The sequence below is a fragment of the Sapajus apella genome, unplaced genomic scaffold, assembly GCF_009761245.1.
Source record: "Sapajus apella isolate SASKATOON/1434 unplaced genomic scaffold, GSC_monkey_1.0 scaffold31, whole genome shotgun sequence".
In the NCBI taxonomy this organism is placed as follows: domain Eukaryota; kingdom Metazoa; phylum Chordata; class Mammalia; order Primates; family Cebidae; genus Sapajus; species Sapajus apella.
The window spans coordinates 10,423,772-10,440,901 of NW_022436971.1; the positions used below are offsets into that span (position 1 = coordinate 10,423,772).

Sequence of the window (17,130 nt, forward strand, 5' to 3'; positions counted from 1 at the left end):
TTGATGAGCTATATTCTTGTATATACTGATAAACCTGCTGTCAAAAAATTAATAGAATGTCCCTAATCATCACCTTATTATTTATTTATATTTTATAGAGATGGGGTCTCACCATGCCACTCAGGCTGGTCTCGAACTCCTGGGCTCGAGCAGTCCTCCCACCTTGGCCTCCCACAGTGATGGGATTACAGGCACAAACATCTGTGCCTAGCCTCACCACCTTATCAAGACAGAATTTTAGAAGGAGGTATATTTCTATCAGGGAGTTTACCAGAAAATGGTATTGTTGCTTATGATTCTGAAACACTGTGTTATCATTAGAGAAGAAAAAGCAAGAGGCTTGGAAATGCAGCTCAAATCGAATATCTAGTTGAACACCTAATGGGGATTTATATTTACACACACACACACACAAGCACATATATATGGGATGAGAAGCGGAATGTATGTGTGGAAAAAAGTCCACCTGGAACAGTACAGTGGCAGCATTAAATCACTGAAAATCTATTATTTGTAAAAGGACTCTAACGGCGAGTGTATTCATTCATTCTCACACTGCTATAAAGAACTACCTGAGACTGGATAAATTATGAAGAAAAGAGGTTTAATTGACTCATAGTTCCACAGGCTTAACAGGACGCATGGCTGGGAGGCCTCAGGAAACTTAAAATCACGGCAGACGGCGGAAGGAAAGCCGGCACATCTAACCATAGCAGAGCAGGAGACAGCAAGCAAAGGGGGAAGTGCCACTGACTTTTGTTTTATTGTACTTTAGGGTCTGGGGTACATGTGCAGACCATGCAGGATTGTTGCATAGGTACATGCATGGCAAGGTGATTTGCTGCCTCCATCCCCCCATCATCTATATCTGTCATTTCTCCCCATGTTATCCCTCCCCAACCTCCCCATCCCCTGCTTTCCCTCCCTTAGCCTCCCCAACAGACCCCAGTATGTGATGCTCCCCTCCCTGTGTCCATGTGTTCTAATTGTTCAGCACCTGTCTATGAGTGAGGACATGTGGTGTTTGATTTTCTGTTCTTGTGACAGTTTGCTGAGAATGATGGTTTCCAGATTCATCCATGTCCCTACACTTTTAAACAACCAGATCTCTTGAGAACCTCATCACAAGAATAGCAAGGGGGAAGTCTGCCCACATGGTCCAATCACCTCCCACCAGGGCCTCCTGCAGTATGTGGGGATGACAATTCGAGATGAGATTTGGGTGGGGACACGGAGCCAAATTTTAACATCAAGTCTTACTTGCATGTAGTGGAGCAGTGTCTACATTGGCCCAATCAAGAGCATTGTATTTTTGAGAGATGCCCTTCCTTACATACCAAATATAAAAGGATGGTTCTTAGGAAGCATTCTGCATGGTAGTCATAGCACTGTTTTGCCACTTACCAGCTTAAAGGCCTCAGATAAGTTCATTCTTTACTCATCTGTAAAACAGAGATGACAGTAAGAGATACCTCTCCTGCAGGGTTGTTGGTGCAAAATGAGACTCAGTACATGTTCTAGCACTAGGCGTGTTCCATCCTGAAGACTGAAATACTAGATTTTTATTCTTTAATATTTCTTGGGAAAAGTGATTAAGTTTCTTGTACCAAGAATAGGTGATAAAAATGATTGATAGAGGACTAGATAATTTATATTTAGTAAGTGAGAAGAGATTGAAGTTGTATAAACTGTGTAGAAACCTGTTGGCTATAATTTGTGACCTGAAATTGTAAATTTTTTTTTTTTTTGGAGATCAAGATCTCACTCTGTCCCACAGGCTGGAGTACAGTGGTTTGATCATAGCTCACTGCAGCTTCAAATTCCTGAGCTCAAGTGATCCTTGTGCAGCAGCCTCTCTAGTAGGCAGCACTACAGACATGCACCATTGTACCAGGCTGATTTTCATTTTCTTAATTTTTGTGTGGAGATAGCATCTCACTATATTGCCCAGACTGGTCTTAAACACCTGGCCTCAATTGAGCCTCCTCCTTAGGCTTCCCAAAGTGCTGGGATTATCGGTGTGAGCCATCACACCAGCCTAAAATTCTACTTTTTAACAAAGAAGTTTATTCAGAATATTTTGTGGAAGAATAAATGAGATGTAGAACATCCTTTCTACACCTGGAGGGATTTGCAAAGATTTATTTTTTCAATGATAGAATTCTTTTTTTTTTTTTTTTTTTTTTTTTTTTTTTTTGAGACAGTCTTGTGTTTGTCACTCAGGCTGGAGTTCAGTGGTGCAATCTCAGCTCACTGCAACCTCTGCCTCCTGGGTTCAAGTGATTCTCCCACCTAGCCTCCTGAGTAGCTGGGACTACAGGTGAGTGCCATCATGCCTGGCTAATTTTTTTTTTTTTTTGTATTTTCAGTAGAGATGGGGTTTCTCCATGTTGGCCAGGTTGGTCTCAAACTTCTGACTTCAAGGAGTCCTGCCTCGGCCTCCCAAAGTGTTGGGATTACAGGCATGAGCCACCATGCCTGGCCTCTTAAGGATAAAATTCTTATACATTTATAGGATTTCAGTCGTAGAAAGGTGATCACCCAGTGATGCTCCTTTGTTTCACATCTGAAGAAACTGAGGCCCAGTGGAATCAAGAGAGGGAATCAGCTGCTCCTTCCATGGAGTTCCCAGCACTCTCGGCTCATAATTCTATAAGGCTGCGTATATTCGGATGCCTTCTGTGAATTGTTTATGTGTACCTCCTTGTCAATCACTAGTTTTTAATTCTTTCAGAGTAAGCTCTGTGTCCAATTTGTTTTCATATAATAATGGAGAAAAGAGAGCTTCAAGATACCGTTTTTTTTGTACCTCGTAACAAACTGTGAGGAGGATGTGCTATCGACATTCTTTTATAGGTGAGGAAACAGGAAGTAACTTGTTCCAGACTGTGTGTCTACTGAGTGGGGAAGCTGCAATATCAACCTGTACTACTGACTTCAAAGCCAGTTCAATCAGCTCCCTTTGGCCATGTACCTGATTTGTGCAAGAGACTGTGCTGTGCTCTGCAAATTCATGAAGGACACATGGTCTCTGCCCCCCAGAAGTTATAATTTAAGAGAAGGCAATGCAAAATGAATTATACAGTAGAGGTGCACTGAAATTATGATTTTTGTATGCCTTTTAGCAAGTTCTGTAATTCCTTTTATTTTTGGAGCACTTCCTTTCTGCCAGGTTTTGGTTTGTATATTTTATATATGTTGTGTCTTAGGCTTCTCACAACCATGAATGCTATATGTTATTACTGCCATTTTATAGATGTGACAGTGAAGTTCATAGTTAAGTAATCTGCACAAGATCATCCAGCTAGTAAGCTCTGTGTCTGTGCTTACTTCACTGTGCCATGTCATCTTATTCATTGGCAAAAGGAGACAATACTGTTCTTTTGTCACATTTGAAGGTTGTATGTGGAGACTCGAAACTTTCTGCAGGTTACATAAGAACCTGTGTGAATATTTGTAGTAATAATTATGCTCATTCCTGTGCACTAATATTTTGGAGCTTTGCTCTTCATCTGGCCTTGGGATTTGTTTCATAGCCTATTTTGGAACACAAAGAGAATAGAAATGAGCAGAGATTCTGCCATTGAGGCTAATGAAAAGTGCAGGCCACTCTCCCAGTATATGGATTACATCTTGGAGATACCAGAAAATAAAAAGCCAAAAATGAACATGGAACAAAATTTATGAAAAGCCATTGGAGGTCTAAGATAGTTGGTTCTATGAGTAGGAGACAGAAATAGCCTGGTAGAGAGAGGGGCATGGAGTTACACACAGAGATAAGTTAGTTAGTTATAGCCTTTCCTCAGGGTGTATTCAACAAGCTCAGGCTGAGAGCTTTAGTCTGAAAGCACCAGGTGAGAATATACATGAAGAAAAGCCTTCTTCATTGTTTTGGTGAACATAGATTTGGTTGTGGGGTGTAAATCTGAGGCACTAGGAACTACTTCAAGGAACAGTTAAAAAGAGCTCTCCTGCCACCCTAAAACCCTGATCATTATCCAGTGGTCTTGCTGTCTCTACAACTGGGAAGAAAAGTGCACACCAGATGAAGCGTAAGAGCAGTAGGCCATGGCAGCACACACCAGAGTGCCGAGCAGGTGAAGATGGGCTGGCTGGCCTGTGAGCAGCATCCCTGTATCAGACAGCTGCAGAGGTGGCTGTGCACGTGATGGAGGCTCAGGGTGCTGCCCTGAGGGTTCAGACAGAAAGGATTTAGTTAAATGTCAGCCATAGATGCACTGAGAGCTGAGACATGGCATCCCCTTTCCCTAAATCCATTGCCAGGAATACTGTTTATATGCAGCTGGTTCCCAAATCACTTTCTAATTCTAGTTAGATTTAGCTTATACACTTCATTTTTCCTTCAAGCCTTAGCCATATAGAAGTTATCATGTTCTCCACCTTTTATAGGAATTTGTCTTCCTATTTTTTGCTGGCCTTGTTATTACTGGTTGGTACCTGAGTATTTAATCCTAGACATTAACTCCTTGAAGAAGACTTCAGTGACACCTGCCCACTCCTGTGTATTCCCGTAGCACCCTGGGCTTATTTGTGTCACACCGTTTTACAGTTCTTTGCATGATTGTCTGTCCTAATAGACTGTACTCCCTTAGGGAAGGGCCATATCCACTTAACAAATGACTTGTTACATAATGGGTGCACAAAAAGTATTTATTGAATGAATGAAAGATGGCCTTGTAGCTTACTATGGAATGGTTCGTATTCAAACCCAGGTCTTTTAACTTGAGACACATATTTGTGGTTTTGAGAGCAGGACTCAGTGTATGCATAGCAGTAGGGAAAAAATTAAATATAGTAAGATTGACTTTTACTCAAATCCACCTGCCAGAATCTAAGAAGATTTCTTTAATTGTTTTTTATCAGCACTCCCAGATTGTTCCTTAGTAGGATCAAGAGAATGTCAGGATAAGTTTGGTAATATAGACTCGACATTGACAAGTCTCCTGTGCAGCTCAGAATAATGGCTTACACATTAGAAATGCTGACAGCTTACTATAATTAGCTGTGTGTTTCTGAGAACCAAAGGTAGATTCTTGTGTTTTTTTTTTTTTTTCTAATTTGCTTATATTAAATATGTAGCATGTCTTCCCAGGAATTGGGATTGATTGAGTTAATGCTGTTCAAGTATTATGCTCCTTGTTAAGTAATTCCAGAATCATGACTCAGCTCTGTAATTTCATTAACACCCAGACCAACTTTAACGTAAATAAATGTGGCCAGTTAATCATTTATTCTCCTTTCCTGTCAGCTGTTGGATTCTAGGTTGTGTTCTAGTTGAATGATTTTCTTGTTATTAGAGAAGCTGCTAAGAATCATAGAATAATATCCCATTGAGCCCCAAATTAGAAGACTAAAAATTGGTTGGATGCCTCTTTTTATGAAACTTGCACTATTTATGATTTCAGCAACAGGGTGGAGTTTTATCCCTAACTTATCCCTGGAGAAAATACTTTTCTCCTCAGCTGTCTAGCTGTTTATAGTGAGGTTATTCAACTGCAATGTTGTTATTGAGAACACTTATTGTAGTCCACAGCAAATTTATCCAGAGGCAATGGTGATGAAAATTACTTCCAGAGTGAGTTACCGTGAGTGGTCAGATGGTTGGGGGACAAATCTGATGGAGGTTTATAGTAGTTGAAAGAGCAAGAATGTATTGTTTTTTAAGTGTGAGGAGGTTTTAAGGTTGAAGAAGAACAGAGCAAGAGTTCAAAAAGCTGTTTTTAGGCGTAGTTCTGTGTCCTATCTTTGTGGTCTGCCAAGTGGGTGAAGTACCACTTCTGCAGTTGACTTTTCAGGGCTGTCGTGAGCCTTATTAAATGGCAGTAGTTTACAGGGCCAGATAGTGCCTTGCAGACATGGTCTTCTTCCTTTCTTTTTTTTAAACTTACTTGCTCATCTTTGTATGATGTTTGTAAAATATCTCCTTTTCCATGTCTTTCACAGGCTGATCCCAAAGAACTAATCAAGATGGTCACGAGGCATGTGACTCGGCATGGGCAGGAAGCCTGGCCTGAAGATCTCGTTTCACTGACCAAGCAGTTACACCACTACAATGAGCGTCTCCTGGATTTCACTCAGGCGCAGATCCTTCAGGGCCTTCGGAAGGGCGTGGACGTGCAGCGGTTTACTGCAGATGCCCAGTATAAAAGGGAAACTATCCTTGGTCTGGCAGAGTAAGCAATACCCTTTGTCTACTAAGAGAATGGATTTAAATTGCAAAAGAAGAAGTTCAGTTACCAGGACTGTAAGTTTCAGTCCTTTGAAGATTTACATTAATCGTTGCTAGGAATAGGGCTTTCCCCAACTTCTAGTCTTATGTGGGACGTGTGCCTTTTTCAAACTAATCAGTAGATGCAGACAGCATTTCCAGCTACAAAAATATCCCACAATATTTAAATCATTAGTTAAAATAATGATTTTTGGCTGGGCGTAGTGGCTCACACCTGTAATTCCAACACTTTGGGAGGCCGAGGCAGCCCAAGATCCCAAGATCCGTTGAGGCCAGGAGTTTCAGACCAGCCTGACCAACATGGCAAAACCCCATCTCTAGTAAAAATACAAAAATTAGCCAGACATGGTCACATATACCTGTACTCCCAGCTACTTGGGATGCTGAGGCACGGGAGTCACTTGAACTCGGAAAGTGGAGACCAGTGAGCTGAGATCACGCCCCTGTACTTCACTCCAGCTTGGCGACAGAGCGAGACTCTGTCTCAAAAATATAAAATAATGATTTTTTAAGCTTATTTTTTAAGTTATTTTTTTTTAATGTCCTATAGTTTTGATAGCCCAGTTCTGAGACTATTACCATGTTAGAAGTAACAGTATGTGGTCAGGGACGAAAAGTAGGAACTCAGGGTGGAAATTTAAATGTAAGATTGTCTTTTGTGTCTGGCTAGAAAGCTCACTTTTCAAAGTACACGGCAGTTTAATTTCAGTATGATAAAAACTAGGTACAATTGACTTGTTAGGGTACCTTTATCTGTCCTGGTCTTCTAGAGAAAGAGAAGCCAACTGTTTTTCCTTTGGTCCCTTACCCCTGTCAAGAGAAGAGCAGGCCCCGTTGTGAGGTGGCAGCTCAGTTCAAGGCCCTGTTGGAGAATTTGATCTCTCAGTGTGGAATTCCCTTTGGTTTTAGTCCTAGCGTTTGCTTTTCGTTTTAGTTGTTCAGGTCAAATGAGAAGTATTTACATGTCAGATATTGGGAAAGTATGTCCATCCACAGCAGTTATGAAGTAGAGATGTTTTGTTTTTAAAACCTCAATTTATTGAGTGCTTAACATGGGCAAGACACTGTGCAAAGTGCTCTGTAAACTTTGTATAAATGTCTTTTAATCCTCAAAGATAACCCTGTGAAGTAAAACGTTGTTATCCCGTTTATAGTTGAGAAAAATGAAGCGTAGGAATATTAAGTAATTGCCCAAGTTTCTATAGATGGTGAGAATCACAGCTGTGATTTTAACCTGGACGCATCGCAAAGCCTCACATCATCACCACACCACCGTATGCCTTCCCCTACAACCCACTGCGTTCTCAAGGAAGCAGTGGCATGTGATTTAGCCTTTAGGCTTCCAGCCTTTGAAGCTAATTAAACTGTGCCTACATTTAATGGTTATTTTTCTTTTCTGACAAATGACTTTAAAATAGCAAAGGTAATCTTGATTGTGGTAGTGGAGTATGTTATTTTTAATCATTATCATTTAAATCCTTGAGAAGGTGGCAAACTCATCTTGATTCTCGGTAATAATTTTATATTAGCCTGGACTTCTTTCTTACTAGAGGACACGCAAAATTCTCTTTAGAATAAGGCCTAGCAAAGAGAGATCAAAAGAAAAATAGCAGGAACAACCTATAGCTGTTCTCAATTAGGAGAGAAATATGGTATTTTCTTTTCTCTTCTCCTCTGTCCTTCTGGAGGTTCATAATTTCATAAAGTCATTTAGTGTCCAATTTGAATGTGACCCAAGAGTCCAACCTTCTCACTTTTGAGAAGAGGAATCAAAACTAGAGAGCTTTAAAGAGTTGCTCAAGGTCATACAGCCAGGAGTTGAACTTAGGTTTCTTAAGTCCAAGTTCAATGTGCTTTTCCTATGGACATTTGGTAATCCTTGGTGCCATGTTCACAGTTTCTTAGAAGATGATTATTGTGCAGAATAAAAACTTATAAGGCAAGGCATGCCTTATATCATCAGTTATATTTTGCTAGAATTTTTGACCTTTATTTTCTTTGTTAAGCATGCAACTAGCATATGCTATTTGAAGTATATCCTAGAGGACAAATATATGCTTTTGATCAATATATAATAGACTCTTCTGTACAATCTGTTACTTACAAAAATATGCAGCAGTGTTTGAATGGCTTCTTTAAGATGTCTCAGAATTTCCACCAGCTTGCTGCTTTCCTCTGTACTGTGGAGCTAGGATGTCTGTGTTTTGCATAAAGAATTCTTGAAGGACTCACGTCTTCCATTTGCAGCATCACCTTCACTCGTCTGCAGTGTGACCATTCTTCCTTGTCTTTCTCATTGCATGTCCATGTTCATGGCATTAGTTTTCTGTAAGTGCATTGTACCTGTCCTTTACTATCATTATGTGTTAGGGAATACATTCTCAGGGGTCAAGCAGGGTATCTGTGAAGAGGCTATAACATAGTTTGGGTCCTTCCCACCTTTATCAAGAGATAAAGATATCAGTCCTTATTGAAAATGTCTTGTGCCAGGCAGTGTGCCATGCCCCCATAATAGAAAGGATGAATTAGCAATGTCCCCCTGTTCTCATGAAATTCTCATTCTGTGATGTGGAAGTAGGTACTCAAATAAATACTTCAGGAAACTATTTCTAGTCCGGGTGTGGTGGCTGTCATCTATAATCCCAGAATTTTGGGAGGCCAAGGTGAGAGGAATGCTTGGGGCTGGGAGTTCAAGACCAGCCCTGGCAGCATAGCAAGCCCTTGTCTCTATCAAAAAAAAAAAAAAAAGCTAGATGTGGTGGTGTGCTTCTATAGTCCTAGCTACTCTGGAGGCTGAGGTGGCTGGATCGCTTGAGCCTGGGAGGTGACCCTGGGAGGTCGAGGCTGCAGTGAACCTTGATTGTGGCACTGCACTCCTGCCTGGAAGACAGAGAAAGACCCTGTCTCAACAACAACAACAACAACAACAAAAAAGAATTTCTAATTGACAGTGACCTAATTCATGAGTTGACAAACTTAATCCAGCCTTGGTCTCTTTTATAGCCCATGAACAAAAAATGGTTTTAGCATTTTTTAAAGGTTTTATAAAAAAAACAGAAACAAAAGCCATAAAAAGAAGACTATACCAGAGACACTCGCAGTAAAGCCTGAAGTACTTACTAGATTACCTTTCCCAGAAAACGTTTGCCAGCCCCTGGCCATGCAAGTGTAGAAATGCCATGATTTCCTTAGCTTGGGGAAATACAGATTTCTTTTCTGCCTCTCTGCTTTCACCCACCCGCTTCCAACCAGAAAGTCCATCCTACATTTCTCTGCTGGAAAATAGGAGCCCTGCAGTAGTCTTTCCAAAATGGTCTTAATGTGGGTGCCCGGGACTATTTTCTTGGAATTACTTCAATGCCTGGAGATTCTCAAATCTGGCGATGTCATTTCCTGGTTTAAACCTTTCACGGACTGTTCATTGCCTGGAGAATGAGACGCAGGTCTCTTATCAGGCCTGAGGACCCCATACAGTCCTCACTTTGCCCGCCCCCTTTTTCTCTCATCTCTCAGAAGCCCCCATTCTCTCAGAAGGCTCTTCTCCCTCCTGCCCTCTGCTGGGTGCCTGCGTATCCTCCTACTTGCAGCTCACATTGGTCACTTTCCCTCTCTGTTTTCGTGGAGTTTCATAATCTTCTCTGTTAGTGCTACCACCGCTGTGTTTAGTTGCTGGTTCACATCTCTGGTCTTCCACTAGGCTGTGAATTCCTCAAGAAAGAAGGTTGTTTGTTTATAAATCCTAAGCAGCTAGCACAATACCTAGCACAGTGTAGAAAACAGAGAAGTTTGTTAAGTGACAAATTGCGCTTTCTCAAATCTCTACCCCTAGAGCAGGGATGCACTATCTTTTGACTGTAGGCTCTGGAGTCTAGTTCATATTTTTTCTGAACTGGACGGTTCTTGGCTGTGGGAGCTGCCTATGCAGGATGCTCGGGGTGCCTACGTTGGGTGCTTAGAATGCCTATGTGGGCCTGCCCACGTGCAGTGCTTGCTCTATCTACGTGGGGTGCTCAGAATGTCTATGTAGGGATACGTACATGGGTGCTCAGGGTGTCTCTGCAGGGATACCTACATGGCGATGCCTGGGATGCCTATGTAGGGTGCTAGGAAGCCTATGTAGGGATGTATGAGGGACTGCCTACAGGTGGTCCAGGGTATGCCCGCTGGGGGATGCCCATGCAGGGCTGCCCAAGGATGCCTATGTGGGACTGCCTACATAGGATGCTCAGCAGCACCCCTGGCCTCCTCTACCCATGAGATGCCAGTAGTCCGTCTGCCCCTTGCCCCACTTTTCATGCTCAAAACGTTTCCAGGAATTGTCAGATGTCTCCTGGAGAACGAAATCACCCACAGTTGAGAACCACTGGTCTAGACAAGTCCTTAGTAAACTATAATGCACCACAGTGAAAAGAGCATTACAACTGCCTGGAAGCCCTTTTCCTGGCTCCCTAGGAACTCTCTTATTAAAGACCATACTGTGTGCACCCCTCTCACTGGAGAGCAGTCCTAATGAGCATTTTCGTTGCTGATTGAAGTCATGTGTTTCTCCTCTCTCCCTTCCTGGGCCTGACGGACATTTCTGAAGAACCCTAGAGGAAAGCGTCTACAGCATTGCTCTTTCTCTGGCACAGCGTTACAATGTCTCCCGCTGGGAAGTTTTTATGACCCATTTGGAGTTCCTCTTTGCCGACAGTGGGTAAGCACACAGTTCATATGTACGTTTATTTTCATGTTTTTCTTTAGAGTCTGTTTTTGAAGAGTCTTAAGTTGTAAAGTACAATTTTAGTTTTCCTTTCATCTACCTTAGACTAGTGTCTTGGTAAGTTCTTTCCTTATACATCTTTGATACACCTTTACCATTCGTTGACGTATTCATTCGAAGGTTTTTACTGAAATTTTTTTGTGTGCTAAGCAAAGTATTAGTCACTAGGGTTACAATGATGAGCAAAAGCAGGCATCCTAGCTGCCTTGGAACTTATAGCCTACAGTGGGAGACAGGTGATAATCGAATAATGACATAAGCAAATGTGAAATTAAAACTCGGATAAGTACTATGTAATAGAGTTCTATTAGAGGGTTTGGCATAGTTAGCAAAGGCTTTTCACAGGAGGTAACACTTAAGCAGGACTTAGATATTGGGTTGGAATTAACTACACAAGTGGAAGGGAACCATTTTCTAGGTAGACAATATAGTAAGTGCAAAGGCCCTTTGATTAGGAACACACGGACAGTGTTGGTGAGGTCCGTGGATTCTGGTGGAGCATGACGTGAGATGAGACTGGGACAAGGCATAGGAGCCAGGCCATATAGCAAGATCGCGGAGGCCCTCGCAAGGGCTTTTGACTTCTCCCTAAGAATAATAAATGAAGCCTACAGTAATAGAAGGCTAATTAAGGATTCTGGTGAACAAGAACGTAGTATGACCAGATTTGCATTTCAATAAGGGCACTTTGTCTACTGTGTTGAAAGATTTTAGAAAAGTTAGGGTGGACATATGTAGACCAGTTAGGGAGCTATTATGGTAACAGACAGCTTGCCAGGTGACCATTGCTTGGAGTAGGGACTTGAAGTACAGAAAAGGAGGCCAGAGTGGGTTTTAGAGATTTTAAAGGTGAAATAGATAGAACTTAATATATTGGTTGATAAGGAGAAACAAGATGTGAAGGTGGGTAAAAGGGGGAGGTGTCAAAAGCATCCCTAGGTTCTTACTTGCTCACTTGCTAGATGGTGGCATCACTCGGTGAGATAGGAAGCACCCAGTGAGGTAAGGAATGTTGAAGGGAGTGTGAGGAAAAGGCAAGGGAGGCCGGCATAGTGGTTCACGCCTGTAATCCCAACACTTTGGGAGGCCATGACGGGTAGATCACTTGAGGTCAGGAGTTAGAGGCCAGCCTGGCCAACGTGGAGGAACCCTGTCTCTACTAAAAATACAAAAATTAGCTGAGCATGATGGCGGGGATCTGTAATCCTAGCTACTGGGGAGACTGAGCTAGGAGAACTGCTAGAACCCAGGAGGTGGAGGTTGCAGTGAGCAGAGATCATGCCTTTGCCCTCTAACCTGGGCAACAGACTGAGACTCTGTCTCAGGAAAAAAAAAAAAAGAAATAAGAGAAGGGAATGAGGAAGTTATACATACTGAAACAGCCAAGAGAAAAGGCCAAGTTGGCAGTTGGATCTTACAGATCTGGGGTTCAAATGGAGCTAGAAATACTAACTTTGGAGTCATAAGCACATCGATGATGAAGAAGCTTATGTTGTGGATGTGCTTGGAGAAGGAAGAGAGAATGAGGAAAGGAGAAACTTGACAAAATCCTTGAAGTCTTCCACATTTAATGCTAGAAGAAGGGCTGCTAACAAGAGTCAGCAGGAGAGCAGGAGGAGAGGTAAGAGGGAAAACAGGAATCTTATTTTTTAGGGAAGCCATGGGAAGAAAGAGTTTAAAAAAAGGTAGTGAGTATTGAGTGGGGTCAAATCCTGCTGAATGGTCAAGAAATGCTACTTTTAGCACCTTTAATTTTTATTAATCACTTAGAAATGTTAACATTTTATTTTTAAGCATTATTAAATTGCTACATGAGTGGTAGTGTTATCTATGATAAATATTGCATGGACTTCATCATTTTTGAGGCACAGTAATGTGTTCAGATAAATAGTTCTTAATGATATGCACATTGGCATCTAAAAATATCCTGGCATTTTATTAAATATCTTTTTACTTTCATTGAATGTTACATGAAAGGATGTTGTATCTGTACAAACAGGATACTTCCTCGGTCTTTGAACATGTTATAAATTATCAGGCAATTGAGAGATGGGCAGGACTGTTCCTGGCATATCATTATACCTCATAGCACTGTGATTATGCAGATACACAGCAATTACAAAAGCAGGAAATCATTACCTCCTGGCATCATTACTTGTGAGTGGCAAAGCACTTAATACTGATTTAGTAAGTGATCTTTTGTGCTCCCTGTTCTCTACTTAAAAGGCAGCAGTTTCCCTTACTATTTAATCTCACTTGGTAATAAAGTTACTAGAAATCGGCCTTGTTAATACTATAGAAATTGCCCAACACTTATTTATTGAGCGAGTGCCACTGGGAAGTTACGAGAGAAATAATGTTTTTTTTTGGAGGTGTCATCAGCACATTTGCAGCTACGTGTACACAGAGAGGGTTGGGTGAGATAGCGTTATATAGCAGGTGAATCATGAGGCTTAACATCAAAATAGCTAGATCGAACAAATCCTATTGGGGTCACTTCTAGATATGTGTTCATGGACAAGATAGTTCACTTCTCTGAAGCTCATTTGCCTCAACTTTAAGCAAGGAACAATACAAACTAAATTATTTAATGGTAAAATATGTAACCTGTAGTACCTGACACATGATCATTGCTTCGTTAATGGAAGTTTTTCCTGGAATTTTACTCTTGTCAGAGATAATTCTCGTAAACATATTTTTTTTTGAGTTGCTGGATTCTTTTTTTTTTTTTTTTTTTCCATTTCTTTCTTTTTGTTGTTGTTTTAACTTCTTGCTAGTTTTAAATAGCAGTGATGGCTTTGGGTGGGCATGAATACCTGGAGTCACTTCCAACTAGCAGACACTGGCTCTCTCAGCCTCTTGGTCCTACTGGGACATGTTGAGCCCGCAAACTCAAGGCTGATTTGTCACCAGACTTAGCCATCTTCATCTCTGGGCTATTCTAGACATGTTGGTGGATTTTTATAGTTAATAGTAACTACCAGAGTACCTGTGGCGTACTGGTGACAGCATAGGTTTTGTAGTCAGATCAAGTTTCAAGATCCGAATCTACTGCCCATAGCCACCAACCATGTAGCCTTGAGTATGTTTCTTAATCCTCTAGAGTCACTGTTTTCTCAGTTACAGGGATCATTATTCTCAACTTAAAGTATTGTGAAGATTAGAGAAAATCAAGTGTATGACCTGGTGGCTCTTTTAGATTTGTATTAGTCTGTTCTCACACTGCTATGAAGAAATACCTGAGACTGGGTAATTTATAAAGAAAAGAGGTTTAATTGACTCAGTTTCACACGGCTGAGCAGGCCTCAGGAAACTTGCAATCATGGTGCAGGACGAAGGGGAAGAACGGCACCTTCTTCACAGGGCGGCAGGAAGGAGAAGTGTCAAGCAAAGGCAGAAAAGCACCTTATCAGGTCTCATGAGAACTCATTCGCTATCATGAGAACAGCATGGGGGTAACCACCCCCATGATTCAGTTACCTCCCACCGGGTTCCTCCCACAACACGTGGGGATTATGGGAACTACAATTCAAGATGAGATTTGGGTGGGGACACAACCACACCATATCAAGACTATTATGATTATTTGTGTTATTCTTGTTAATTCTGCTGATTTGATTAGTACCTTTCAGTTTTGGACATGGGATCACTTTGAAGTACAGAGGATGCTTCTAGCTGATATAATAGTACTACATTTATTCATCAAATGTTACTACTTAGTATCTTTGTATTCCAAGCATAGTGTTAAGTGCTGAACAAGACAGACATATCTTTGTCCTAATGGAGCTTATATTCTAATAGGAAACCCTCCCCCATTACACAGACCCGCACAACAGCTGCCGAAAAGCAAGTTGCATGTTGCAGTAAGTATCATAAAGGAAATGCATACATAGTAGATGGGGAAGGCCTGTCTTGGGATATGATGAGGAAAGAGCTGACTATTGAAGAGGAATGGAGGAAAGGGCATTTCAGGCCATGAAAAAAGAAAGGCAGGACAGTTCTTGGTGTTTTTGAGTAACTAAAGGAAGACCATTGTGGCTGGGACAGAGTAAGCAAAGGAGAACTAAATGGATGACAGAACATGTCTTTCTATTGACAGATTTGGTAACGTCGTCCATCTTTCTCTTCTTGAGACAGCAGATTTGAAGGCCAAACAGCTTATGCTTTGGTTTCACTCTAATAACTACTTTGTGGTCTCTCAAGTGGTTATACAAGTGATTTATCTTGGTTGCCAGAGATCATGATACCACCTTCTTCAATGTTGGTTAGTTTAGTATTGTCTCCTTCAGACACATGGGGAGGGTCCCAGGTCATTTGGACTCTGAATATGCTGTGCTATTTTCCAGAGCTGATTTCATATTCTCTAGTAGGATTATTTTGGTCCCAGATGCAAGAATGAGTAAGAACAAGGTCTTCCTGTGGAGAGAAAAGTAAACTATAATGCATCTACCTTACCTTTTTCTGAATTGAAACAGAAGATAGAATTTGTGCCTGAAGGTTATTGTTGTTCGCATAGGTTTGTGTCCTGGTTGTTACACGGTAAGGAATTCTAAATTCTGGCCCTCTCTTCTATCTCTTCTTTTCTTGAAGAACCCTGGCCCAGTTGAAGAGTTGATGTGAGAGTGGTTTATATAAAGAGAAAGGAGGATCTAACCCTGCATTAGTTATTAATCCCCTATAATTTAAGGTAACTTAGCTTATTAAAAGTATGTCATGACATTGAAAATCAAAACAAAAATACAAGACCAGTGAAAATATTTGTTAGAGTAGGAATGTTGAATGTTCATATTCAGGTCATAGGTCTTACACAGTTGTTAAAATAGAGCCCTAAATTTGGTTTTACCCTTTCTTTTGGTCTAGGGGAAAGATTACTTGATTAGGACTGTGATCTGCATTGTGCCTAAGAAGAAATCTAGAAACCCTAAAAAACAGAAAAACTAATTACTGCCATTGTGAAATTGAAAGGAATTCCTTCCATATATCTGTAACCTTCAGGCTTCGTTTTGATATTGTGATCCTTAACACCGTTTTTCCCCAAATAGCCAAAAACGCCTGATAGTGGCACAAAACATCAACAGGAAAGTGCATTTTGGTATGTTTACAGCCAGTGGAAAGTGCTCAGGCTTCAAATCATGGAAACCTGGTTCAAGCTCTGGCTCTGTGACTTTCTTGTAGAATATTATTGATGGACAGGTTGTTTTATCTCTTTATGCCTAAGTTTTCTCCTCTGCAAAATGACTATTTCTAGCCCATTTTGCAGAACTGCTGTGAGATTGAAGAGATTTGTTCAGAATACCTGATATGAAGAAGGTGTTAAAAAAAACAGTAGCTATTATTGTTAATCTGGAAACAGGCTAGATTTACCAAACCCATTGAGTGGCCCTGTTAACCTAACATTGCACATCTGATTTTTGAACAATTATTTTTCAAGTCAGGATGGGTGTCAATGATAAGATGTATGCTTTGTGAGAATTAAATCAGATGACTTAGTGCTTAGCACTAATAAGTGCTCAATAAATTGTATTACTATTCCTATACTGTGGTGTTCTCTAAAACTTTTTGTTAGCAAGGTAGTAATATGAAGTATATAAATAAGTCAGAATTAGTATTCTATGAGAAATTAAAAGGCTTTAGGGATACCAGTTTGTCCTTATAGAAGAGACAAAGCCTATTCTTATGGCCTTCAACATTACCACTCTGTTCCTATCATAAAACATTCCATGAGGGAACTCACTGAATATCAGCATGATGAGAAATAGACTCTACAATACTCTTTATTGATTCCCTCATCTATTCGCTGGGTGTTCTTGAAAAGTTCGTTAAATTCCATTCTTTTTTTTTTTTTTTTTTTCATTTAACCATTTTTAAGTGTTAAGTATATTCACATTGTCTTGAAAAGATCTCAAGAACCTTTTCATCTTGCAAATTTCAATCTCTATACCCATTAAACAACAACTGCTATTATTATTATTTTTTGCACTTTAGGTTCTGGGGTACATGTGCAGATCATGCAGGATTGTTGCATTGTGGTTTGCTGCCTACATCCCCCCATCACCTATATCTGGCATTTCTCCCCATGTTATCCCTCCCCAACCTCCCTACCAGCCCCCCTGACTGT

General features: G+C 40.8%; 1 protein-coding gene across 4 annotated transcripts in view; it reads left to right on the forward strand.

Annotated features, from left to right (window-relative positions):
- Nucleotides 1-17,130, forward strand: part of NBAS (NBAS subunit of NRZ tethering complex) — a 434,255-nt gene that overhangs the window by 254,215 nt on the left and 162,910 nt on the right. For 3 of the 4 annotated variants that reach the window (XR_004273780.1, XM_032294320.1, XM_032294323.1), the window contains 2 exons: nucleotides 5,965-6,194; nucleotides 10,836-10,946. Coding sequence is in view for 3 of the 4 variants with exons in the window: in XM_032294320.1 (XP_032150211.1) it covers nucleotides 5,965-6,194; nucleotides 10,836-10,946 (341 nt within the window). In the remaining variant the exon portion in view is untranslated. The remainder of the gene's footprint in view (nucleotides 1-5,964; nucleotides 6,195-10,835; nucleotides 10,947-17,130) is intronic. The other variant, XM_032294322.1, reaches the window with a different exon arrangement.